Here is a 26,075-nt window from a genome sequence, read left to right as displayed (position 1 = left end):
AAAAGACAAGGAGCAGGTGCATCTAGTACAGGTAGAGCTGCTGCAAAAACCCACAGAGCCCAGCAGCCAGCGCAACAAATTCTGGATCCTTTGCTTTTAGTTAGCAGTTAGCATTAGCAGCACATCCTGCGTCCGATGTGAAAGGACTTTTATGCTGCGCACTGTGACTCACAGCAATGGTCCTGGGTCAGCCCTGACTTTGTGTTAAACTAATCCTAAAGTAATAATGGTATTTCTAACCACTGATATACCACAACTTTTTCCTTTCAACAGCTGCTGAAAGTTAGGGGACCTAGCTGCTATCGGATATTTATATAGCGATCCTCCAGCTTCAAACTGTATCACCCTTCAAAGACCTGCAGTTCAAAAAAGCGCCCCCCGACAGCCAAACCCATCTGTTCTCTGATTGGATTGTTACATTTGTGATTGACATGACATTGACCAATCAGATGAAAGGAAGAAAAATAGGGTCAAAATCCGTACTTGTAACTTGCAAGGGTTTTTTTTCTAAGTCCACACACAAATCTTTTTTACGCACACACAAATCTTTTTTACGCACACACAAATCTTTTTTACGCACACACAAATTCTTTTTACACATACAAATCTTTTTTATGCACACACAAATCTTTTTTACACATACAAATCTTTTTTACGCACACACAAAACTTTTTTACAAGTACAAAATATTTATGACCACATTTTGAGCCCATACAAGTACAAATTGCAGTGGTTCCAGCTCTGATCCCTGAGGGACACCATGTGTGACAGAGGCTAATGAAAAGTGGACAAAAGCGCCACTGAGATCAAGAAAGATGAGAATGGTGAGAAGGCTGGTGCCTGATGCAAGGAGGGAGTTATTGGTGATTTTAACAAGAGCTGTTTCACTGCAGTAGACACCAGAAATGGCTCATAGAGGTTATTGTGAACTAGCGGGCCTGGAGTTGTTCCAAAGTTTTAGAGATAAACAGAAGATTGGAATTGGACCTATCATTATTAAAGTTGTTGGAATCCAGATTTTTTAACAATATGGGTGAAAGAGGTTCTTTTTTAGGAATACAGGAATTACAGCAATTAATTGCAGAAGTCATGATTGAAGACAGCACAGGAAAGCAGTCCTTAACCAAAGGCTCTTTGGCCAAGGAAGTTTTGAACGTCACGATGGGTTTGGAGAAGTTTTCGACTGAGGGTTGCTGGAAGGAGAATAATTTGGAGTATTTGAGGAATTCCCCCAAAGGGAGTAGTCTTGAACCAGGCCAGAATAATCTAATTGTAAATGGATGTTTGAAATTTTGTTGGCGAAAAAATCCAGAAATCCTGTGTAATGTGCCATGGAGGCGAGATGAGAAACTGGTCTGCAGGCTTGATTAATTTGTTAACAGTGGTCCGGCTAACAATGTTTGAGTAATATGATGAGATGGTAGTACTGAGAACATTCGTATAGGGGAACTTTGTTGTGTACAGCCACTCCTGGTTTTGAAAATTCAAATTTGCATTCCTTCCCAGCAGGTTGCAGATAAAAAAAAAAAATCCTGCTTCTGACTTGATTCATGAGAGCAGTAAATATTAAAAAAAAAAAGAGTTTCTGATCTCGATCCATAGTTTCTAGTTTTATAGTTTATGGATCCAAATACTACTGCATCAAGAAGTACAGGCATGCTAGCATTGCTGCTGTTGCTTAGTCTTGACAAAGCAGCCAAAAAAGAAATTTATGTTTAATCTCAAATGCACCAGCACCCTCCACAAAAAGGACAAACACTGTCTCAAAGTCAGACATCCTACCAAAGTGACCCTGTTATGAAATTTAAAAAGAGACATGCAGGTTTAATAGAATGCAAATCATTGTGGCAGCTTCAGTGGAAATCTTACCCTCAATATTCTCAGTTTCTGCTGATTTTTTATTTTTTTTTGGCCTTTCTTCAAAGGCTAAAATGTCCTCTAATCTAAAGTACAAAACTCTATTTTAGTTGTAGGTCATTCATGTTTGTTCGATCTGGAACCCAGACTAGATCTGGCCCAGATCTTCCTCACACCAGACACATGATTCAAAAAGAACCAGATAGGCCACAATTTTCCCTAATTTGGGACACAGGTTATTGAAATTCTGGCTAACTTCTGTCTTGCATGCTTCAAACATTTCAGTCTGAGCCACATGTCACATGCAACGATTGGGCATTTGGTTCGGTTTGTCAGATCTGAGCCGCAAACAAGCTTTAGCAATGCTGCATGTAAACCAAGGATGAATCAAAATATATTGGCCAGACAATATTACTGAATCATTTCCTAAAGTGGCCCATATCCATGTGCTAACAGGGATGCAATGCAAGGAAAATCTACGATATTTACTAGACCTTGAACTGTGATTGATTTTTTGAACCATTACCAGTAAAAAACACATCAGTTCTCAGACTCACCTACTTTCCACCCACTTCAACCTCTTCCCTGCAGAAGCTTCCAGCTTGGTAAAAGCAAACAGGATTTCTGACTTTGCTTCTGAGACAGCTTTTGTGTTTTATATGACCACTTGTCGAAATTACAGTATTTGACTTTGCATTTTTGACCATGTGACAAATGATAGTTTTTATAGCTAGTCCCCAAAAATCTCTGTCCAGGTTCCACATGCAGGCTACTGCTGCAGCATCACTGTTACAGTCGTACTCAGACAACACGGTTCAGTGACCCAGCAGTCAAACAATGCAGTGGCAGAGACTTCCGTGTTGTCAAAAATCCTTGATCTTTACCTGAAATGTGCAATACAGTGGCATAATGTGCACCACAAGACGCACTGCTGCATCCAGGTTATGATGAACGTTCTTTTGAGCATGAGTACATATTTTAATGATGTGTATCTAATTAGGAAAATGAGCGACAAAGACAAAATGTGTCACACTTCACTGGCAGTAGTAATTAAAAGGAGTGTGACCTCTGCTTCTCTCCGCTCCACTAATCTGTGGAGCTGCCACACAGGTTAATAGATATATATATATCTTTTTAAAATGTCATTGTAGTCTTAAGAAATGTGACATTGCTCATGTTTCAGTTGTGTGTGACAGAAGACTTCAAGTTATTATTTAATGGTTTTGATTTATTGGCATTAATGCAGATTGGCTTTTCCTATTTTTGGAATAAGACTCTAAATACAGCTTGCAAAAATGACAGTCGACTTTGGGGTTTAAGAAGTTGCTTGTGTGAATCTGTGATTTGTACACAGTGACAGAGTGTAAGAATAAGAGCTGATGTCTGGAGATTTGGCTCTGAATGTGAAGTGGTGACAGGATACATACAGTTTTGAGGGAGTTGTTTTTCCTGCGTGTATTTCAAAACGCCTCCTCCATCTGCAGCACATTCAGTATTCGGAGCAGATACAGTAACATTATGCATTCAACAAATGGTTTCCTTCCTCTGTTTTGAAAAAGATGTAGTGACAGAATCCGCCTGGGAAACTTCCAAGTTTAATGATTAACAACTTCACCACAACATTGCTCATTTAACATTTCCTGTTTTTAAACATGCTATGCTGCTGTGAGTCTCCTCATTGATTTTAGCGGTGAGAAGAAAAATAAGGCTATCAAGGAAAAGCAGTATCTGCACAGACCCATACTGGATGCATCAGAGTTCTGGAAGTTAAGGTTTAATCTTAATTTTCCACACACCATCGCAATTATCTCTTGCTCATGGCTATGAGCAACTGTCTTTAGAAATATAGATGTAAAAGCATAATTAAAAACTAGCTATAACTCTCAGTGTGGCATTTCGGCAATAAACATCCACTGGTTTAGATTTTCTGGAAATGCTCTACAAGCAATAGTGAGAAGTTGGTTTTATGAATTATGAAGCAATAGTCTGCTTCGTAATTAATAGCTTTAGTACAATACATCCTTACAGGATTGCCTATGGAGTAAGGAGTATCATTGTACTAGAATTTCAAACCAATACCCAGGAAAATACTTGATACAAAAAAAGGACAAAGCATTATTTTTGTGAAGATTGGAACAATCGGTGACACTGTTTGTGTCTGTCATAGTGAAAAAATACTGCAAGGTATACTTTTCACATCTTGGGAGATAAAGTCCAAAGTGGTCCCGGTGGTAATAGGAGGATTAGGAGGCCTAATCCCAAAAGTGGAAGACTGACTCCGGCAAACTGTAGGCATCAGAGCTCCCTGTCCAGAGGGAGCATCTGTTCTAGCAACATCTAAGATACAGTACAGAACTATCAAATTCTCAGGCCTCTGGTAGAGGACCTGAGCTTGAGGAACACACATATCATATAGACCCTCCAGAGGGTGAGGTTTTATATAAATACTGCCTAAAACAATAAAGGAATGCTTTTTTAAGTAGAGCATCAAATCAGTTAAACGTCTGTGATATTGATCTGGTCAGTTGTGTAGTGTGAGGTGATACCGGGACCCTATAAAGGTTGCACAGGTAGTCCAACTCTACCAGGGTGACACATCAATACATGCCAATGCCAGAATGTTTGCTGTGTCTCCCAGCACAGTCTCAAGAGCATGGCAGAGATTCCGGGACATAGTAGTTACTATAGCAGAGCTGCACACGGCTGTAGAAACTCCTTAACCCATCAGTAGAACTGGTATCTGCTCGTTTGTGCAGGGAGGAACAGGATGAGCACTGCAAAGCCCAACAAATTTGCCAAAGAATACCAGAATTGGCCGGTTCCTCCGACGGCACCCTGTGCTTTTCCCACATGAAAGAAGGTTCCCTCTGAGCACATGTGACAGAGGTGAAAGGGTCTGCTGCCTGTACCATCGTTCAGCATGACCAGGATAGTGGTGGATCAGTGATGATGTGAGGAGCCATATCGATGGAGGGATGCATGTAACTCTGAAGGCTGGGCAATCCTGGTGCAGTGGGTCCTGGTGCACCACCATTCCCAGCCTCATGTGGCAAGAGTATGCAGGCAGTTCCAAGAGGATAAAGGAACCCCACCCTTGCCAGATATAAATCCAATAGAGCACGTCTGGGACATCATGTTTTGGTCGCCAGGTTGCATTTCAGACTTTTCAGGAGCTCTGTGATGCCTTGGTCCAGATCAGGGAGGACATGCCCGTGACGCCATCCGTTATCTCATTAGGAGCATGCCCTGATGTTGTTGAGCAGTGTGCACGTTTGCCATATTATTTGTCAGATAATTCAAATGCTCCAACAGGTATTAACACCACAAACATAGTTGAAAGATCCAGTGTGATTCAAATTAGCTGAGGCAGGGCCTAAAGATAAAGATGGGATACACTTTCATCTGTCTGTAGTTCAAAGCAGGCTCGTCTCACACCTTAAGTCTTGATAGTATTCATAAAAAGTTCAAGTGTACACAAATACCTAATAAAAGTGTCGTCCATAGCTGTTTTTTTGTATCATGCTTTTAAAATGTTTTTTTTTCCTTGTATGAAGCTGGACATTTTTAATCAGGCGCACATGCCACTTGGAACGATTACATGTCCTGTGTCTTTATGGAGGATCTGGGAGTTTCAAAGACAGCCCTTTCCTGTTTCCCAGAAATCAGCCATAAACAAGCCATAGTAATGCTCCATGTAAACAGGAAACGAACCAAATCCTTGAGTTGCCTCTTGCAGCCAGGCTCAGATGGCCACTCAAGGAACTGAAGTGTTTGCTGCTTATGTGTTGGCTTCATTTTTCGGCCCTGGTTGTTTCCACTTGCTTTTACCAGGTTCTTTAAGCCAAAATACCGGAAAGCTAGAGGCTCGCTGCACATCTAGCCACTCAGTTTGGTCACAGCTGCTATCAGAGCATTTTTAATTGCACTACCTGCAAAAACACTAACTCTGCCCTACGAGTGTGCAAGACCAATCAGATAAATCCTTTTGTTTGTTAACATTAGCTAATTAGCACTCACTTTTGCTTTGACAGTGAATAATGTTGTTGTCCTTTACCTCCCAAACAGCAGCATTATTGACTCAACCAGATGCAGAAGGCTTATTATTCATTTGTAGTGATTCTTTGCAAGATATGTGTAAACACCCGTAAAGCAAAGCTTGGAAATTCAGGTTTTAGTGATTCATGCACTGCAACGAGTGCTTTAAATGCCTCAGAAGCAGTTTGCTTTGTTTCACTCTTCTTTTGAGAGGTTGTGTAAATATTTTCATGGCTTGAATCTGATGGAAAATTGATAGGCCTGTGCCGCAGTGCAGTGGAGTGTCCAGCGTTGACCGGAGTGTTGTAACATCTTTTCTGTCAGTCATTTAACTGAAAAATATATATAGAACTCTGAAAAAAACACCAAAATATTAAAGAAAAGTATTCTTTAAAAGGATGCTGTATAACATTCTCTGTTTACAGTTAAGACATTATTTTAGGGCCCCATGCTGCCTCACATATAGAGGAATGATTGCATCAGTTCCACACAGTGTGGCAGCATATTGATAGTGAAATAGAGTACAGAGCACTGATATCAGCTTGCTTCTTCTATCAGCCAGTATTCTGACTTTGGGCTGTTCTCAGCCAACGTGATAGGGGAGTGTTTTGCTAGATCTGGATCATGTTGTTTTGGATACTTTTATTTTGTTTCCAGCAATTTAGAATTTGTTAAAAAATAATTTAGCTGATGGTAAAATATCAGAAAATGTGAAAAGAAATCTATTTACCTTCTAGGCAAGAAATTATAATTAGAATCATGTATTAGAATCATTACACTGATGTAAAACTACTAACCACACTGTTATAATAGTTAATGAGCTTTACTCGATGTGCTCTCATAATTGTCATATGTTAAACACAACCAGTCGGTGCTCTCGTTACATTACAGTTAAGTAAATGTTCTCATTGTCACAATACTTCACACAACACATGAGTTGGTCTTTTCATTAACATGCAAATGTGCGCAGTCATGAGCTCCAAAATCTAATAATTTCCTCTTTCTGCTAAAGCTACCTTGATAAGGTTGGAAGTTTCTATCATGTTTCAGCAAATAACCCCTGATGTTAAAAACAGATTACTAAAGTGTGCAGATCCGAGCAGCGTCGCCGTGTTCACATTACATGTCGGGTCAAAATCCTTCTTTTCCTTTCATAAGACAACAAATCAGCCCTGTGACAAAAAACCAAAACAAATAACATCTTTACTGAACCCGTCATCCCCCATGAGAGTTTTCCACTCTAATGAGAGCCACACAATGGGATGCTGAAGCAAAGCGTGCAGTCTAATTGTTCATTCAAGCACTGCATAAGCAGACAAATTAACACTTGGGCAATTTGTCCCTTAGACTACAGTAACATAATGTGCAAAGTGGGACCCCCCCCACTCCCCCTCCACTCCCATCCTTTCAAACGCTGCTCAGCTCTCTCTGATTCATGGTCAGATTTTGAGGGGATTAGAAACCGTGCACGCTACATGAACTTTCAGTTCTTTTGTTCATCAATTCAAACGCGCATTCAGATATTCAGACTTGCTCTGTACTATATTATATTTGTGAAGATTAAGTGATCTTTAAAGCGGAGCTAATATTCTTTTCTTTATTTTCTGTCATATCTAAACTGTTACAAATGTAACAAATGTGGACCAAAAGCACAGGCTGCAGACTGCTCTAAACACAATTTCAGACATTTTTCTACTTTCGGTTTTGTATCGTTTCAATGAAAGCATATATTTCTAATTCAAGCCTTTAAAATGAGGGGTGTTTTTTTTTTTTATCAGAAAGTGGGCTGAACTGAGGAGATGCCCCCCTACCCGGGATAAGATAAGTAAGGTTTTGAAAAATGAATCATGTAAAGCTGCAGTAGTGGAGTGCAGGAGTTGGACACTTGCTTAATTATTTCCTTTTACAGGAATTTGCTTGTTTTATCTTTACAAAGAATCAGATGAGAAGATTGAAATAATTCTTCTGCCGTAGCTCAGCACAACTAGTGTCTCTAAAGTTCAGAATTTAGCAGTATAAGCTAACTGCTGATAGGGGTTCATGCATCAAACTCTTGTGCACAAGACACATCTACTCAGTTATTCAATTCAATTCAATTCAATTCAATTTCTTTATTGTCCCACAATAAATTATTCTTCTGTTAAAACAAAAAGTACTTCATTTTTGAATAATTTCATTTGGAAATCTGATATTTTCCAGCCTTTGTCTGTGGGTATTTTTCATATCACAACCTTGAATTCAAAGAATATTAGATGGAAGAGAAATATACGTATTCCTCTTAGGAGTAGTTCAAAAATGTGACTTTGAAGTGTTTAGTGGTGATAAAGTGAGAATAACATAAAAGAACTCTTGTACCAAACATGAGCGAGTAAAAAAAATTCAACTCTAATTTGAACTGAGGAAATACTAGTTGAATTACAATCTGCTGGTCAATTTCAGTCCAGATGGTTTGTTACTCAGAACCATCTGGGAAGTCATCCTTGGAGGCTGCTTGGAAAAGTTCAGGTACTCTGAGAAATACTTGGCAGGTTATTGGATGAACCATCTGTTTAGCACTGTGTAGTGTAGGCTAACTTTAACCAACCAGATCAACACACAACTGGACATTTAAAGCGCCACAGAGGAACAACAAACATCACTCTGAGGAGCACTACCTAACTTTGTACTTCAAATACCAGTCATTGTTTTGATGCACACTTACTGGACACTTTATTGGTTACAGCTCTCTAGTAAAAGGTTGGCTTTCTTTTGCCTTCACAACTGTTTACATTTTTTGTGTCATAGAGTCAAAACAGTGCTGTAGACATTCCCGTATACAATACTCAAGTAAGCTGTGGAGCTTAAAGAATGCTCAGTTGGTACTAAAGGGTGCCAAGGATATTACTCACTCCATTACACCACCAGCGGCAGCCTGCACCGTTGATATGAGGCTGGATGAATCCATGCTTTCATTACATTTATGCCAAATTCTGACCCTACGATCCAAATGTCACAGCAGAAACAGAGACTCATCACCACAAAAGTGAATTGCTGCTTCTGTTTCCTGTTCTTAGCTGACAGGAGTGGCACCTACTGTGGTCTTCTGGATTCAGAGATGCTCTTCCGCATACCTTGGTTGCAGTGATTGGTTATTTGAGTTACTGTTGCTTTCCCATATTATAGTCTTTCCAATTGGATCTCTGACATCTACAAGGCATGCTCACTGGATCATTCTCTATAAATCCTAGAGATGGACCTGCTGAGCCCAGAGGCTTAGTCAGAACACTAGCTGATGGATTCCTCGCCTGACATGGTGAAATCAGCCTGATTTTAGTTCAGTTTTAGTTTATTTATATAGCACAGAATCACAACAACAGTTGCCTCAAGATGGTTTAGATTGTAGGGTAAAGCTACATAAAGGCACTTGTAAGCAGTCGCTTTCAGTAAAAACTCTGCAGGCAACAGGATGAACTATTTATCTACATGACAGTAGCTGCAACTGGAACATTATTTTGCCAGTAGTTCCTCATAAGATGCTGATTTATCTGGACAACTTGTTGTTCAGCTACAAGTGCATAACTTGAGCCCTTCAAAGATTCTGGCTTTTTCATTGAGGCATTTTAATCTTGGGTAATCTGTAGATAAAAAAACAGTCCGTCAAACTTTATTATAGGTAAAGGGAAAAAATGTGTTTATTAATTTCGATTCCTTTCCAGCTGAGTGATGTGAGGAAATCAGAAGGTGTTTGACCTAGTTTTGCAAAATGCATTACTTTGCACTCAATTTATTCAACTTGACTTTGAGCAATTTATTACTAATGTCTCTCTAAGTGCGTCTTTATTCCACTTCACTGTGTCCAAAACATAGCTGGTGCTAATGTTCACAGGGTGTACTGATTATTTCCTGCATGCGCTCATAGTGGCTTTATTTCAGTTGCTGCTTGAGCAATGTTCAAATTAAGATTTTTTTCAGATGCCATCCAAATAATAGCTTTGAATTTTTATGATTGTGCACAGATGATATTAGTGTGTGCATTTAAGTGCGCAATGTGCACAGAATCGCAGCGTATCATGAACGTGGCTCTCAGCTGGGAGGTGACTGCTCGGCCAGCGTCACTCAGTGGGAATTGCCTCTGCTTTTTTGCCTGCAGGCATGTAATCGAGCTAGTGTGGTGCTCCCCTTAACTGAGCATTGTGGTTGCCACTTTGATGACAGTCATCGCTCAGATATCCTCCCGTCCCTGTCGGCTGTTTCTCCTTCAGCAGCTCCATTAACACTATAATCGCCAGCCAGATCATTAATATAAAAAGCACTCTGATGTGTTCATCACGCTGCTTGGCCATGTTGTCATGTCAGGCACAGATGTATGAATGTGTAAAAGCTATCCTCCCCCCGCGTAACCCTGTGCTCGAGGCCAGAGGCTGTTTCATAGTTGTACCCATCTTTGTATGGCTCTCTCAGATCTCTTTTGAAATCAGATTTGCAAAATGTCACTCCATTCGCTAGTTGTGTGGAGCCATGTGTGACTCAGGGCTATCTACCTTTGTATTGTTTGATGTCCGGTTTTTGCCACACTTCGCCAATTTTCTCAGGTTAAAGTGTCTTCTCAGATGAGCCCACGTAAATGGAATGTGAAATAGATGCTATAATTTAGTGCATATTCATAGGTTAATGAGCAGTGCTGCTTCTGGCAACACTTAAAGGCTCATAACTATTAAAATGTTACAAAATATACACTTACTACACTTTTTTAAAGTACACCTTGCTAGTACTGGGCTGGACCCTCTTTTGCCTTCAGACTTGGTTTAATTCTTCAGATTCAGCACAGTGCTGGGAGCTTTCCTCTGAGATTCTGGTCCAGAGTCACATGACAGCGTCACAGTTTCTATAGATTTGTTGGCTGAACGTCTATGATCAGAATCTCCCATTCCACCACATCCCAAAGATTCCCTATTGGATTAAAATCTGGTGACTGTGGAGGCCATTCGAGTACAGAGAAGTCCTTGTCATGTTCAAGAAACCAGTTTGAAGAGATTCAATTTTCTACCATCTGCATGTTGCAGTAGAAATCGAGACTCATCACACCATCAACAGCAACAGTTTTACCAAATTCTGGTGAAAGTGTACAAATTGTAGCCTCTGTTTCCTGTTCTTAGCTGACAGGAGTGGAACCTAGTGTGGTCTTCTGCATACCGTAGTTACGATAAGTGGTTATCTGAGTTACTGTTGCCTTCTTCTCAGCTCAAAGCAGTCTGACAGTTCCCCTCTGACCTCTGGTATCAACTAAACATTTTGTCCAAGAGAACTGACGCACTCGGGATAATTTCTCTGTTTTTGGACCATTCTCTGTAAACCTTACAGATGGTCGTGTGGGAAAATCCCAGAAGATCAGCAGTTTCTGAAATACTCACACCAGTCCATCTGTTACCAACAACTATGCCACATTCAAAGTCCCTTATATCTGTTTTCTTCTCCACATTGAAGCTCAGGTTTAAACCAGGTCATGTTGACCGTGTGTCTACATGTCTAAATGTATTGATCTGTATTAGCAAGCATTTGAAGAGGCATATCTAATAGATTATCTTTGTTTTCTGATTTTCTTTTTTTCATAACACAGTTTATGTCCACACAAGGAATGTGATTAAACTTTAATGTTTGAAAGTGATAAAGTGGTGCTGACACATAAAGTGTGATGTGGTTTTGCGCTTGACTTTTAATCGATGGCCTGACTAGCAAATGTTCCCTCTATAAATGCCCATGTCACTTCAAAGCCTTAATCCATTGTTTTAGAAAATAAAAAGAAAGAAAGGAGCAAAGGTAGATGCGTCTTCTTCAAAACATTGCTTTGAGCGCTATCTTTGATAACAGGCAGTGTGATCGCTCTGTACATAAATCATTAGACACAGCAGGAACAACATACTTGGTAGAGGAAATGATGACGCTGTAAACATTTTAACAGCCTTTCAGCACTTGTCATCATTCACTCGCTTGGAAACAATCACATCACCTGATTCAGCCTCTGTTTTCAACAGCAGACTCCTCGGCTGGTTAATGTTTTCAGTATTTCAGCATCTCATTGATTCAGCATATTTACTGGCATCGCACAGACAATATTTCTTTCTGTGCTCAGAAATCAGGAAACTAAAGAAAGTGTTTCGGCTTCTAATAAAAGACTGCGCTATCAATAACTGTTACATTCATTAATTCTTTTCTTTACTGGCAATTATGTAATTAATTAATCTTTTCAGATAATTGCGTAATGATCGCTTTCAGTGCTGCTAAGTAGCTACTTGAAATTGAATTAGACCTATCACCTTTTTTCCTGAGAGCCACAGAAATTAGGGCACGCAGCAAGACTGGAACATGATTCTGCCGCACGAAAAAAATGACTCCACTTTATTATACTCCTGTTGAGTTCACAGCACTGTTGCATCTTAGTGGGCTGTACCCCACAGCTAGCCAGATGGCTCATGCATCTGGGGTGCAAAGTAGTGTTACAAGCACCACCTTTACAAAGTGGCTAATAGAATCCTACTGTTAGCCTGAATTTAGAGACAAACGCAGGCAATGTCACAGTAAATTAAACATTAATGTCCTGACGGAGGTCATGGGAGGACAAACCGTGTGTTGTTCTTTCGGCTCCGTAAAGATCCTCCTGTAAAGTACACCTCTGTTTGTCTTCATGTCACAGTGAAACTCGTTGACTCATTAAATCTGTTTAACTATCCATTAAGAAACGGAAGAGACCCTTTTAAAGGAGGATCACAACTGTGTCGCCACTGAAGACCTAATTTATAATACTGTGTAGCCTGCTGTCATAAAAATATTATATCACAGTGTCATTCCAGGGTGGTGAGGCATAATGTAATATAATCTTCTACAGATTTCACATCACACAGCTGCAAACATGATCTTTTCCAAAAAGCAGCTAAGTAGTTTTGCTGCCTAAATCTGACCAAACCCCAAATAATAGTAAAAACTAAGGTTATTATAGTTAACTGAAACTAATCTCAAAGCTAAAACTAGATGTTTAAAAAACCTTAACGAAAACAAAAATGGGGAAAAATAAAGTAACTATAATGATTTTTGTGAACTTTAAAAAGAAGCTACAATTAAATTAAAATACAAGAAATAAAAAAATAAAATTTTATTACAAGTTCCCTGATGTGGCTTTGATGGACGTGTGTATTAAGACTGATTTTCCTAAATCTCACCTCTGACATATACCCTCCATGCAATAATAATTAAAAGAGACTAAAACTAACACTAATAAAAAAAACTTCACTAAAACTGAGCATTTTAAAACAATAAAAACTAAACTTAAACAAGAAAATCCATGCTGGAAACTAAACCGACCCCCAAAAAACAACCAACCAGCCAACCAGCCAGCCAACCAACCAAAACAAAACAAAACTAGAACATACAAAAATTTTGTAACTCTGGTAAAAACTACTTGACTTACTCTAAAAACACTGAGATCTGTGTGTGATTTGAGCTGCAAGAATTTGTTGGTCTTCATGGCTGTTGCAACACCATGACAAAGGCCTGAACAGACTTTATTTGAACACATCAGAAAGTGCCTTCATGTACTTTTTGTCAAATCTATCTATTATTGCACTTTACAATAACTAAATGAAGGAATTTTCAAAGTGTTAAGTCTTGTTAAAGTGTTCATTATAACTCATGACACAAATGTTTGGAAACAAGGCCGTAACACTACTCGATTTTCACTACTCGTAGAAGATTTCACGATGATGTTGATATTGCGATATCTAGAAAAAATGTCCAAAAATGCATGCTGGTGTTCTTTTTTTTTTTTTTTTGAAACATTTTTTTCTGTGTGTGGCTTTTTTGGTTTGTTTGTTTGTTTGTTTTTTTTTAAATAAATGAAGCTACTTTTGGGTGCTTGCTTATTCACAAAGGGTCGTCACAGTGGGTAGCTCAGCGTGTTTGAGTTGGCACATTTTACATCAGATGCCCTTCCTGACACAACCCCAAAGGGATTCGTGTCTCCTGCTGGGATCGAACCAGGATATAAATGAATAATTAAATAAAACTGGGACTTGGTTATTTATTTTAACTTGCAATATTTCAGTTTTTGAAATGTTGTTTTTATTGTCAATAATATTGCGATGCGCACTTACCGGCCATGCTAATACCAGGTTGGGCCCGTTTTTCCGTTCAGATCAGCTTTAATTCTTTCTGGCATAGATTCAGAAATGTTCTGGAACCATTCATCGGTCATGACAGCATCACACAGTTGCTGCTGATTTGAAATCTGGTGACTGACGACGAGTTCATTGATACTGAAGACGTAATTCATAATACTGTGTAGCCCGGTGTCATAAAGAAAGCCGTTTAAGATGATTTGAGCTTTGCTGACATGCAGTGTTAACCTGCTGGAAGCAGCAATCAGATCAAGGGATGGACACAGTCATCGCCAATTCTCAGAGAGGCTGTGGCATTGGAAAAATGCTCAGCTGGTATAAAGATGTCCAAAATGTGCTAAGAAAATATGTCCGACAACATGAGACATTAGACGCTTTCATGTTGTTTAAGCCGATTCCTGATGTGTCCATTCAAATGTTACAGCAGAAACTGAGTCTCGTCAGACCAGGCGATGGTTTTCTAGTCTGTTTTCCAGTTTTGATGAATGGTAGCTGCAATTTCCTCTTCTTAATTGACTGGAGTGGTACCCAGTGTGTTCGTCTGCTGCTGTAGCTCATCTCTGACATCACCAAGACACTGTCACCCAGAAAGGTGGATCACTGGGTGCTTTCTCTTTTGCAGTGGTTGTTTAGGAAAATTCCAGAAGATCAGCAGTTTCTGAAATATTCAAACCAAACCATGGTGCAAATAAGTAATATGTTGTATGATGAGTGTTTATTGTGACACTAATATTTGGGAAGAACCATAACTTTTAATCTTCTTAGATAAAAAAAAAACACATTGTGTCCAGGACTTTTTCAGCATTAAAAGTACATCAGATGTCCCTTCAGTGTCTGAATGTTTCTCCATGTAATGAAACAATCTGACAAATCAGTGCTTGGATTGATAAAAACAGGGAGGTTACAGCCTGACTCAATTGAGAAAATGTATGCGCATGAAAAAATATTTAGTTTAAGATCACTGCAGCTGCATCGTTTTCAAGCTACAAAATGGCATCACTTAAATTTTCTTCAAAGTACATGACAAACGTTGACTGTTTGACAGTTAAGGTAAAAGGAAAGCACAAACTGACTGCGTATTTAGCTCAGCTCTGCAACATTAATTTGGTGAATCCTCTAATGTTTGCACATCGGCTGATATTTTCCAGGATGTCGTGGACACAAGTCGAAGCTTCAGTGGGCAGTTTTGCAGTTTGGCATCGCAAAGCAACAATGACTGTACACAGTGATTGTAGAACAATCCCCATTAATCATGTCGGTAAACTAAAAGGAAGCTAAATGCCTTCATCTTTGTGTGTGTTGGGGTGGGAGGCGGTAAAGAGGCTCAGTCACTGCTGATGAGCTCAGCTTTCTCTGGAGCAGCATTGATTCTCTGCCCTTTAGGAGAGTGCTCTTATCACAAACTGGAACTTAATTCCTAACTCGTTGTATTTAATGCTTTGGAAACTAACCAGCTATTGATAGCAAAATCTCTTAAGGGGTAATAATGTTGATAGCAATCCTAGCCATGTTGTCCGCTGGTTTAAAAAAATGAAAAGCATCCTGCATCTTATCAGCTTAGTCGAGCTTCATTTGAGAAATATGAAGAAATGAAATTCTGTAAACAGGTTTAAAATAAAGGGCTCATTTCCAACTCTTTCATTTTATTCTTGGCTTCTACAGGAATAGTTTTACATAATTCAGAATTAATAGTAGTCTTTATTTATCCTACAGTCGGCCTTTGAATCAAGCCATTTTAGCTTCTCTTTCTTTAAACCAGCTTTCCTCTGATTGGCTGCCCCTCACAGCTAGTATTGACCATATTAGTGATATCTGCTCTCTGACATCATATATTGCTGATACTTTTTCGGAAAAAAAAATGAACTTGAGAATTTAGAGCACTCTGCAGCGTGGATTACACTAATTTCATTATTTGGCATGCTGGTTACGTTTAACGTTAGCACGCAACATCGCAATTGCGATCGTGGCTCAAGAGTTGGGAGGTCGCCTTGTAATCGGAAGGTTGCCGGTTCGAGCCCCGGCTTGGACAGTCTCGGTCGTTGTGTCCTTGGGCAAGACACTTCACCCGTTGCCTACTGGTGGTGGTCAGAGGGCCCAGTGGCGCCAGTGTTCGGCAGCCTCGCCTCTGTCAGTGCGCCCCAGGGTGGCTGTGGCTACAATGTAGCTGCCATCACCAGTGTGTGAATGGGTGGATGATTGTGTAAAGCGCTTTGGGGACCTTAGGGACTAGTAAAGCGCTATACAGGCCATTTACCATTATATACATGCGACAGAAAGCTAAGAGAACCATAATAGTTGCCATTAATTTTCATTTCTTCTCATATCTTTTACAGTAAATAGCTGTTGCACTATTGCAACCACATAAAAAATGTTATGAACTGCTGATAAATACTGTAACTAACTGGAGGTATGTCTCTGTGGGTGAATAGTGAAGCTTGAAATACCCGTCAAGCCAATTACCGAAGTATAATTTCTTTATGTTTTTTCAGGCTTGAAGGTCTAGCCTACCCTTATATTTAACTAGAACTCATATAATTCTACCAAATACACCAGTGAACCTTACCTAAATATACTGGACCAGGATTAAGGATGAGGAACAAAATAAGTTTTGACAAACACATTAATGCTGTCGTTAAAACTAGCTGCTTTTATCTCACAAAAGGGAAGCTATTCCTCTGTTTCAGAGACTTTGAGAGAGCACATGATGTTTTTATGTCATCTCGAGTTGATTATTGCAATAGTTTGCTTCAGGTGTCGGTTTGTCTCTGTTTCGCCGACTGCAGCTGGTCCAAAAACACTTCAGCACGGTTATTAAAAGGCACATGCAAGTGAAATTACATATGCATGGCATGGGTTGGCACCTTTTTAAACTCTCTGATCATTTAAGTTTGCACACTTCCTCTATATCCCTGAGGTCTGTTGAGCGAATGCTCCTAGCTGTCCCGAGGCCCAGAGGAGATCGGGCGTTTGCAGTTGCTGCTCCGAGACGGTGGAACAAAGTGCCCTTTCACATGTGGACGTCTCCAGCATTAGCCGCTTTTATTCTTCAGCAGAGTTCTGTATAGTTTTATTTGAGTTGTTTTACACAACTTTTCTCACTTTTATGTTTTCATTCTTAAACTCTGGTTAAATATTTGGATAAATAAGTGTGTTTCCATGTGGTAGCTGAGAATCAGGTGTTGCTGTTGTCATTTCTGGTGTGTTCGGTTTGACAGCACTACCCTGTCAAGCTCACAAACCATGCAATGGAGTGGATACTGTACCACATGGAAGTGTGCTGAAAGTATCCACATTCAGACACAATGTGGATTTTTTTAATTTTCATTTATCTGATATTATTGTGTAAACATAATCATACAGTTTTGGGTAAATAAAAATTCATCCACAGTTTATGATGTAGTGAAAAAAAAATCAACAGTGAACACAAATGGTTAAACAAAAGTTAAATTTTTCTGTCTAAAATCCCAGAATGCTGTTTTTCCAATGTCCCGCCGCTGACTGGCGGTGGTTGTGATAAGGACATTACAGTTCTTTAATCAAGATGTTATTGGCTGAGCCCAACAATGCCGATATCCCTCTCACTGCAGTTGCGATATTGCGGTTCAGTGCGTCCATCCGTGGATATAAAATCATTCTAGAAAAGCCGGCTTGTGTTTCTTCCCACATAGCACGAGTTTGTAAGAGGAGGTAAAGTGTGGGGGAGGTGGTAATACTTAAAAGTACAATTGCAAAACCATGAAACTAATGTTCCCTGCTCATAAATATCAAAGTGTGACTGAATTTATTCCTTACGAACTGCTCAATCATTTAGAGTGTGTGAGGTCTCTTGAAACCCACACACGCCTCAAATCTGCTTCACCCAGAAAGCCCATTTTATCCGAGACGTCAACTGAAATACGCACGCTGATTTTCGCATTTTTGTTTCTTTACACTTGAGCTGCCCACCTGCAAAGAAGAGATGTTGTTTTTTAGCTTTCTGCACTTGGCAGCTTTCTGCTCCACTTTCTCTAATTAAACACATATTTTCTCACCCTTCCTCTTCACTTTCTTACAATGTGGTCAACTTGTGAAGAGTACACTCACGGGTCAGCAGGATATGAGTTTTTGCTCTATTAAGAGCAACAGGTTGGACCACATTGGATGGGAATTGCAAAGTAAAACGATGCTAGCCCAGGGTTTATCCTCAGTTCTCCAATCAAACTAAATTGGGATTATGAAATCTAAAATATTTTTGTTAACAGGATTAAGGCGTGGCCCTGAGTACATAACTGGATCCCCCTCAGATTCATGCTGCTTTCTTTTATGTTTACTTCTGTGTTGCTTCTTACAGTTACATGTTGAAGAAGAAATTAGTGGCTGAAATGCGTTCTTTTCTTCATAATGATCAAATCAAAGCAAAGCTGAATGTCTTCTCTCCCCCGGCAACTCTGTTTATGTGCCATTAAGACTAATTTCCTGCTTCTTTCTCTGTCTTTACAGCTACACTGGGAACCTTGGAATTCAGTTTGCTGTATGACCAGGAGAACAATGCACTGCACTGCACCATTAACAAAGCCAAGGTGAGCTACCAAGACGATGCTGATGATGATGACTATTACAAGATTTTGCAGTCTTTGCATGCACACTCGCAGTCGAGCGTCTCTGCTTTGTTGGTGTTTGCCTTGCATTTGGTTTAGATGAACAGAGGATTCACTGCGCAGCCATCTGTCACTACTTTCTAACGAGGTTATAAAGGGCAGATCGATACAAACCAGCTGACGGGTTTTCAGTATTTTCTCAGGTTCGGTAAGATAACTGTCGAGTTAAATATTTTTGAAGAAGCCGCCTCTCGTGTCAACCTACACATACTGGCAAAAAGGCTGTGGAATAGCAACTTAACACATCCCACTGTTAAAAAAAGTGAAAGAGATACTTACAACTATTTTTATCCCAGAAGTATTTCTAAAGCATATTGCTAAAAACCAGATCATAAATGGTACCACGCCAATAAATGTCTTCTTCTTTTTTTTTCTGAAGTAATTTGCTACTATTCAGTTGATTAATGGGGATTTAGGCAGCTAAAGAGTCCGATATGTTTGTTATTGGTGGAGATCAAACCTACGGAGCCCCTCTGATGACATGGTCCAAAAAATAAATAAATACTACTTCATGGGCACGAAATGGGTATAATGTGCCCACGAAATACTTATTTGTGCCCACAAAATACTATTTCGAGAGCACGAAATAGGTATAACGTGCGCACGAAATGCTAATTTGTGGGCACGAAACACTTGACCGATAACCGTGATCCTTCCCAGGCCCTTGCAGTTGGTTGACAATAAAATCTATCCCGGCATCCAGGTCGTACTTACGTCTAAAATAAAACTCAATCATACCGTCTCTTATGCTTATGTCTCTACGCAGCTGTCCAGGAATTGTATCAATATGGTGTGCACACGTTATGTATTTCGTTGCCACAAATGCGTAACTCGTTGCCACGTTATACACAATTCGTGCACACAAATTAGCATTTCGTGCGCACGTTATACTTATTTTGTGCCCTCGAAATAGTATTTCGTGGCCACAAATAAGTATTTCGAGGGCACGAAGTAGTATTTTCGCCCTTGGTGGCCTTTAGTGTTAAAAAACCCCAACATATTAAAAAATGCTAATATTAGAGCAGACCTTTACTTTTTATTTCCTCCTATTCCTGGGTAAATTTTAATATACTGCACTGTAAATCCTTTGTTTTCTGAGGTGCTCCCGTTTTTCTCATCTCATTTTCTTGCTGTTTGCTGGGAATGCAGGTTTTACCTTCCACATCCAGCTGTTTTCCTGGTAAATTCAGGGCATACCTTCAGGAGTTCACCATACTTGTCTCTCAATTGTTGGAAGTTTCTTAAATACTGCTTTTCTCACTAATTAACTCCTGTGTCTTTCCATTGAGCTTCTGTCAATTCAGCTCAACTCTTCCTGCAGATTTTCCAAATGACCGATAAAAAAAAAAACGCAGCTTTTCCTATTTTTGTTCTTAATTACAAAATTTTTGATTATATTTTACACATCCCTAAAAAATCTTTATATCGTGTATCTCTATAGCCTTGTATTTCCTTGTATATTAATGTTGTAGCTGTGAGAATACTGTGAAAATGCTTGCAGGGACCGCCGCAGTGGCATTGATAAATTTTTCGATAACTACATAATTACCAAACATAGCAAACTGAGATAAACCATATCTCATTTTTAATAAAAGCACCATTTTTATCTGATGTATAAAGGTTGAGCGAAGAGGTGTCGTCCTCGCTCGATCCCTTGCTTGTGCTTGTTGTGATGAAGTGATGGTTTTGACAGCCATGGCTGCCGTCAGCAGCTATAACTCTTCCTATCTGTCTGTGTGAATAGCTGGTATGGAGGAAAGTGGGCATCAGAGGAGCCTGTCTTGGCGGGAGTGTTGGACAGCAGAGTGGGCATCAGGCCATCTTGATTTATGGTGTTTATTTTCTATACCGCTCGGCTCCTAGGCTTCAGCTGCCGACCAGCCAAGCAGAGGAAACGATTTTTCTCCCTTGAATAGTGTATATAGCAATTTCCATGATTTAATTTGTTTTCTAAACCCCTTACTGATCCTTCTAACCACAGATTGTTTTGTTGGGTTTTCTGCCAAAGCTTCAAGCTTCAAGCTTCAATAGCAACTTCAGCTTCAGCCTCAATTGAGGATTTTTCTAATGAGATGTTATGGATTGTGGCTTAATGAAGATTAGGAGATTCATACAAAATCAACACTGGGAAACTTTCTTAAACTTCTGTGGATTGATGTTGGCGGCTAAAGAGGCAGAGTGCAGCAGGCACAGGGTTTTTTTTTTCTGTGCAGCCGTGACAGCGCACGTGACAGTGCCTATTATCACAGACGAGCTGGCATTTGGTCAGAAAAATAAATGCCATCCATTGCCGAAGCTGACAAAAGGTCACCTGACAACATGACATAAACAAACAAAACAGGTTGAAGAAAGTGGAAAAGGCTGCTGATCAGATAATTATTCTAACATAGCAAAAGATCTGAATTTAACTGGTATAAAAAGGCTTTTATAGAGGAACAGGTCAAATGTAGAAAATTCAGAAGGGCTCAACTCTACCTGCTCAACTACTCTTAATCACATTGAACCTCTCAAGAGAGGAAAACAAAGGAGGCTGAAGTAGAGCCAAAGAACCTGATGCAAATAAAAGATCAGTACTGTAGAGTCGAACTGTAAAACTGTGAAACTGTTTACAATTTCATCCTGTGTGCACTACAGAGGCATTTCTAAAGGATTCTCACTTAGTTTTAAAGAGAGTGGTACATTCTCTGGGTTTTTATCAGCTTCAAATTATATCCTCAAATTTAATTTAATTTAATTGGCAAACTACAAGCTGTTAGCCAATGAGCATGTGGTTTCACAGTCAGACCATCCCTTCTTTGTCGCCCGAGGCTTAAGAATGAGACATCAGAAACCAATGGGTGAGCTCACAGTAGCTGCATCCATATTTTATATTATCTATGGTCATTAACCAGTGGAGATAAACTTGATAACCCTCCTTTCCCAAACACAGAATTAAGCAGAATTTACAAAATTGGCTGGATTTTATTCAGTGCAATCCAAACCGAGTGACTGAGTCCATGAACTCATCATGAAAGTGCTTATGGAAGTCAAAGTCAAGTTCAAGAGCCGTTTTCCTTTAGACTTTGACAGGACCAGAAGTCTTTTGCAGCCAAAGCAGCCATAGTTTCAAAGCAGGCCTTATTCCAGAAATTTGTTCTCTGAAATTGTTGTAATTCTATCCAACTCAGAGTAGCAGGGGAAGGGCTAGAGCTCATCCCAGCTGTCATAGTGTCACACACTCACACCTTCAGTCAATTTAGAAATACCAGTTAATCTAGCATGCATGTCTTTGACTGTGAGAGGAAGCTGTGTTACCCATGCAGGCACAGGGAGAACAAGGAAGCTCTGCACGGAAAAGCCCCGGCAGGCTGGTGGATTTGAACCCTGCACTGTCTGTGCTGTCTTCATAGCTCCTCATAGCTTTTGTGATTAGAGAGGCCTCGCCCTGCAGCTCAATCAGCAGACGGAAACCTTCCCACAGTATTTTAAGATATTATTCACTTACCCAGCACAAAAGCAACAAAACGCTATCTGCATAATTTCCCATCCATTAAGTCACTAATCATTACCATGGCATTTTTTTCTATCTCCTCACGCTCCTATCACAAAGCAAATAATCTATCATCTTCAGTCACTTGTTTTCTGGGATGAATGAGTTATCCACTGTACCTCCACTGCACAGAAACAAGTTACCACGCAGTGTGAAGTTCCTTTTTCTACTAATTAATTCACTCATTAATGCTTATAGAGGCTGCTGCAGAGCCGTTTTCAGTTAAACTGTACACATAATATAAGAGGTCTGTGGGTTTCTTGGCCGCTACACATAGTAATCTACTTTTAATTTGTAAGTGGAACTGAAAGGCTCTGAACCAAGCAATAAGTATGAAGGTAATAGGACACAAAAGCCCACAGACTCTCTCTTATTAACATTTAATTAAATTCTTGCCGTGACATGTCAACAAGAAGAGAGCCAGACCTATTTGATAGGATTACCTTTATGAAAGCTACTTTTACAAGGCAAAATTACTGTGATTAAAAACCTTTTTCTCTCTTTTTTTTTTTTATACCATTGAAGAAAAAAACCCCATTGATCTTTTGGCATTACGCCTTGAATCTTCAGACTGTTAATAAAACCATGTGTGAGTTCACCTTTCTGATTTCTATCATGTTGAAGTGAACTTAATTTCCATATGGCAGGCATGTCACTAAGCAAAAGGGGAGGGAAACTAGCACTTACTCAAACCAGAAATGTGCTGACTTCAAATAGTATTTCCATTAAGTTCCAGGTATAGATACAGATGTTATAGCAAGAAGCAATGATGACTCTCTGGGCTGTTATTGGTTGGTTATTGATTTTATAAAGACCTGTAGCCCTTCTAAACGAGGGAAATTCATCTACTGTCAACCATATGTTAGACTTCTTTGTACTTGTCCATCAGTTATGGATATATTTGTCAAATTTCTTACACTGAACTGGAAGTTTTACAAGGTTTTCACAAGGTAACTTTCACGTCATCAGCAAAGCATCAAACCTCTAACCCACTGCAGGTTTAACCTTTCCTACGCATGAGCAAAGCTACACAACAGCTGTGTCCCAATTCCTAGGCCGCATCGTTGGTAGGCCACTATTAAAGGCCGATTACATCACAGCCAGGCGACGAAGGCTGTCCAAATTCGAAGGCTGCTCCAAATGCGGCCGACAAATGCGTCCTTCATTTCCCCGGATTTGAAGGATGGGCCGGGTGTATCCTTCTTGGCCCAACCTATCCCAGAATGCATAGCGTGGCCCAGCCAATTCCAGTTTCCAATAATGGCGGCAGCTACTTAGTTTTATCTGCTCCATTTATCAAGAGATCACATAATTGCAATAGCGCTCCGACGTTTTCAGAGACGTCTGGATGGTCAAGGCTCACTATAGCCGCCGAGAACACGGGACTCCCGGGACGTCATTTTCAGACCCCCCGCAGTCTTTTTCTACTCAGGTTAAACATGATATATAAGTCACTTAGATAATTACAAATGTTATTGTTTGGCTTTTTTCAGTGTTTTATTTGTTCCTCAGTAAATCGGTTTGGCTGAGATTAAAGTTATAGTTTTCACACAGCTGAATAAATGTTGAACAGAAAACCGATTAAACAGAAGTGCGAGATGTTCGAGACTTTACGCCGGTGTCCTGTTATATTTTAGATAGCAAGGAGCAGACGGCTGAGTTTATTAAACTCCACCGAGACACCTGGTGACGCAAATCTGAAGGCTAGACTGTCCAATTTTACAGCCGCTCACTTCCACCCTTCTTGGTCTTCGAAGGACCCCGCCCACATAGACTGCGAGGGCAGGGTCCTTGGATGGATGCGGCCTAGGTTTTGGGACACAGCTAACATTAAAGCTTCTTTAATGGCTGAGACAGCATGATTGGCTTGTATTACTGCAGGTTAAGCTGGTGATTGGGTCTTTGGGAGAAGGGGTGGAAAAACTAACATGCTTGCTACAGTGAAATTTTGGATTTAGGTTTGTGCAGTGCAGGGTGACGACCATAGTCTCTCGAATAAGACACAGCCGTTGTAGAAAATATATTCATACACCAGTTTGGCCTTTGAGTTGTGGAACTGTTGAAGATTTATTTTGGGTCATTTTTGCAGACATAAATGTCAACAGCCAGGAGCTAAAGGGCGGGGAAATAATTATTTTATGGGACTGGATTGTGTAATGTTATATTGATCAGTTCCTCATTAAGGTTTATGTAAGTATATGATAGCCATTCCATAACTGTATATTTATCAGGGGTGTTAGTAGGCTTTATTAAAATGTTTTGCTCATTTTTCATGTTTTTTATAATGTGACAACACAATAACTTAACCTTTTGTCCCATCCTCAAGAAGTTTTGCATTGTAAGTGCTGCAAATCCTGTTTTTGAGGTAAAAACAATACATAGTGGATTCCTTATATGGCTCATGAGAAGTCCAACGTGGTACAAGGTGGAAGCAATATACTTGAGTTTGAGGAAACAGGGGAAGATATGTGTGTAAACAGCATGAGAAGCGTACTGAAGCAAGCTAAATGCTACACTAGCACGTGTCAGTGACAACAGCCAGTACACGAATCAGCGAGTACACAACACAAAATGAAGGAACTGGGGTTGTGATGGGTTGCAAAGCAGCTTGCAGATGCACAGGTAATTAAAAAACGTGACTCGTGGGAGATTCACTAAAAAGGTTATCGCCTGATCTGACGGGAGTTCACCATTACTGTACATTATCAGTGCAGTGGTGGGCTACAACATCACAGGATCAGGCTTTAACATTTGTGAAAGAAGCTATTAAGTTTTAGGTCTTACATCGTTAACTTCTCTCCTTTCCTTCCCTCAGCAGAACCAGCATCCCAGGAAGCTTACTAAGCCAAGTGCATCAGAACACATCCATTATCTCACTTGAGAGAAATAAATTAATTTAGCCTCCTTGGGCTTTAATGCATTATAAGAGAGTGCATACATGTAGATGGCCAGAAAGACAAAAATAGCTCAGAGCTGGGAGTTCTTCCTCTACATGGTTGTTGGCTGAAGCAGTCAGAATGTGTGGCATCATGATGACTCAAGTACTGACAAATAAGTTCTCTAAATCTCTTTCTTTGGAGTGTTTCATTTCCATCACCCCTGGTGAGACTTTAGCAAATGGCACAGAATGACTCAGTTTTCATCTCCGAGACCTTGGCCATCAATAGAGATGCTCTTTGTTTTACAGCTAGTTGATACTGATAAAGCTCAGTAAGGTCACTACTTTTAAAGCCACAAAGGAAATGTGCAATTTTTGTGTCTTACTTTGGTATTTGAGATTGTAAATTTCCTCCTCAGAAGAAGTTCATACCAACACGTCGACAGCCTAAACAGTAGAAGAGGTAGAATGTCAGTGCCCACCCAAAATATGTGACTGTTTCCATCCATATTTGAAACTCTACCTCCTGTAGTGAGGATGTATACAGAACAAATCTGTTTTCAGATGTCGAGATGTTTTTATTACTACTTTCATTTTCAGACACTGCTTGGTTACATTTAAGCATCCAGTTGAATGGTAAGTTCTGGTAAAACAGACTGATTTGGGTTAAAATATATCATACTACAACACTGACTACAGGATGTCACCAGAACTGATACTCACAGTTCCATTCGATATTCTGAAAACACAACAAGAATTGTTTTTCTGTGGTACCATACCATCATAGGCAGTATAAGTACTGAAGCAGCTATTCTACCAGAACTGAAGGGGCCAATATACACCTACAAATGTTCTGGTCCTTACATGCTGAACAAAAACAGAAGGAAGCCTGCAAGCCCATGAAAAAAAACTACAAATGGTGCTGTAGAAACTACATATGGAAGATGGCAGTTAGTTCAGCTGCCGAGATAGCGCCGCTTTAACTCTGACTA

At 39.8% G+C, this 26,075-nt stretch overlaps 1 protein-coding gene across 2 annotated transcripts in view; it reads left to right on the top strand.

Annotated features, from left to right (window-relative positions):
- The window catches only part of doc2b (double C2-like domains, beta), a 188,821-nt gene that overhangs the window by 74,277 nt on the left and 88,469 nt on the right, over positions 1-26,075 (top strand). For both annotated transcript variants that reach the window (XM_080307606.1, XM_026183042.2), the window contains exon 2: positions 18,519-18,598. In XM_080307606.1, coding sequence (XP_080163732.1) covers positions 18,519-18,598 — 80 coding nt within the window. The remainder of the gene's footprint in view (positions 1-18,518; positions 18,599-26,075) is intronic.

This window comes from Astatotilapia calliptera, chromosome 10 (genome assembly GCF_964374335.1).
Source record: "Astatotilapia calliptera chromosome 10, fAstCal68.1, whole genome shotgun sequence".
NCBI lineage: Eukaryota > Metazoa > Chordata > Actinopteri > Cichliformes > Cichlidae > Astatotilapia > Astatotilapia calliptera.
This window is presented reverse-complemented; position numbering and strand designations above follow the sequence as displayed.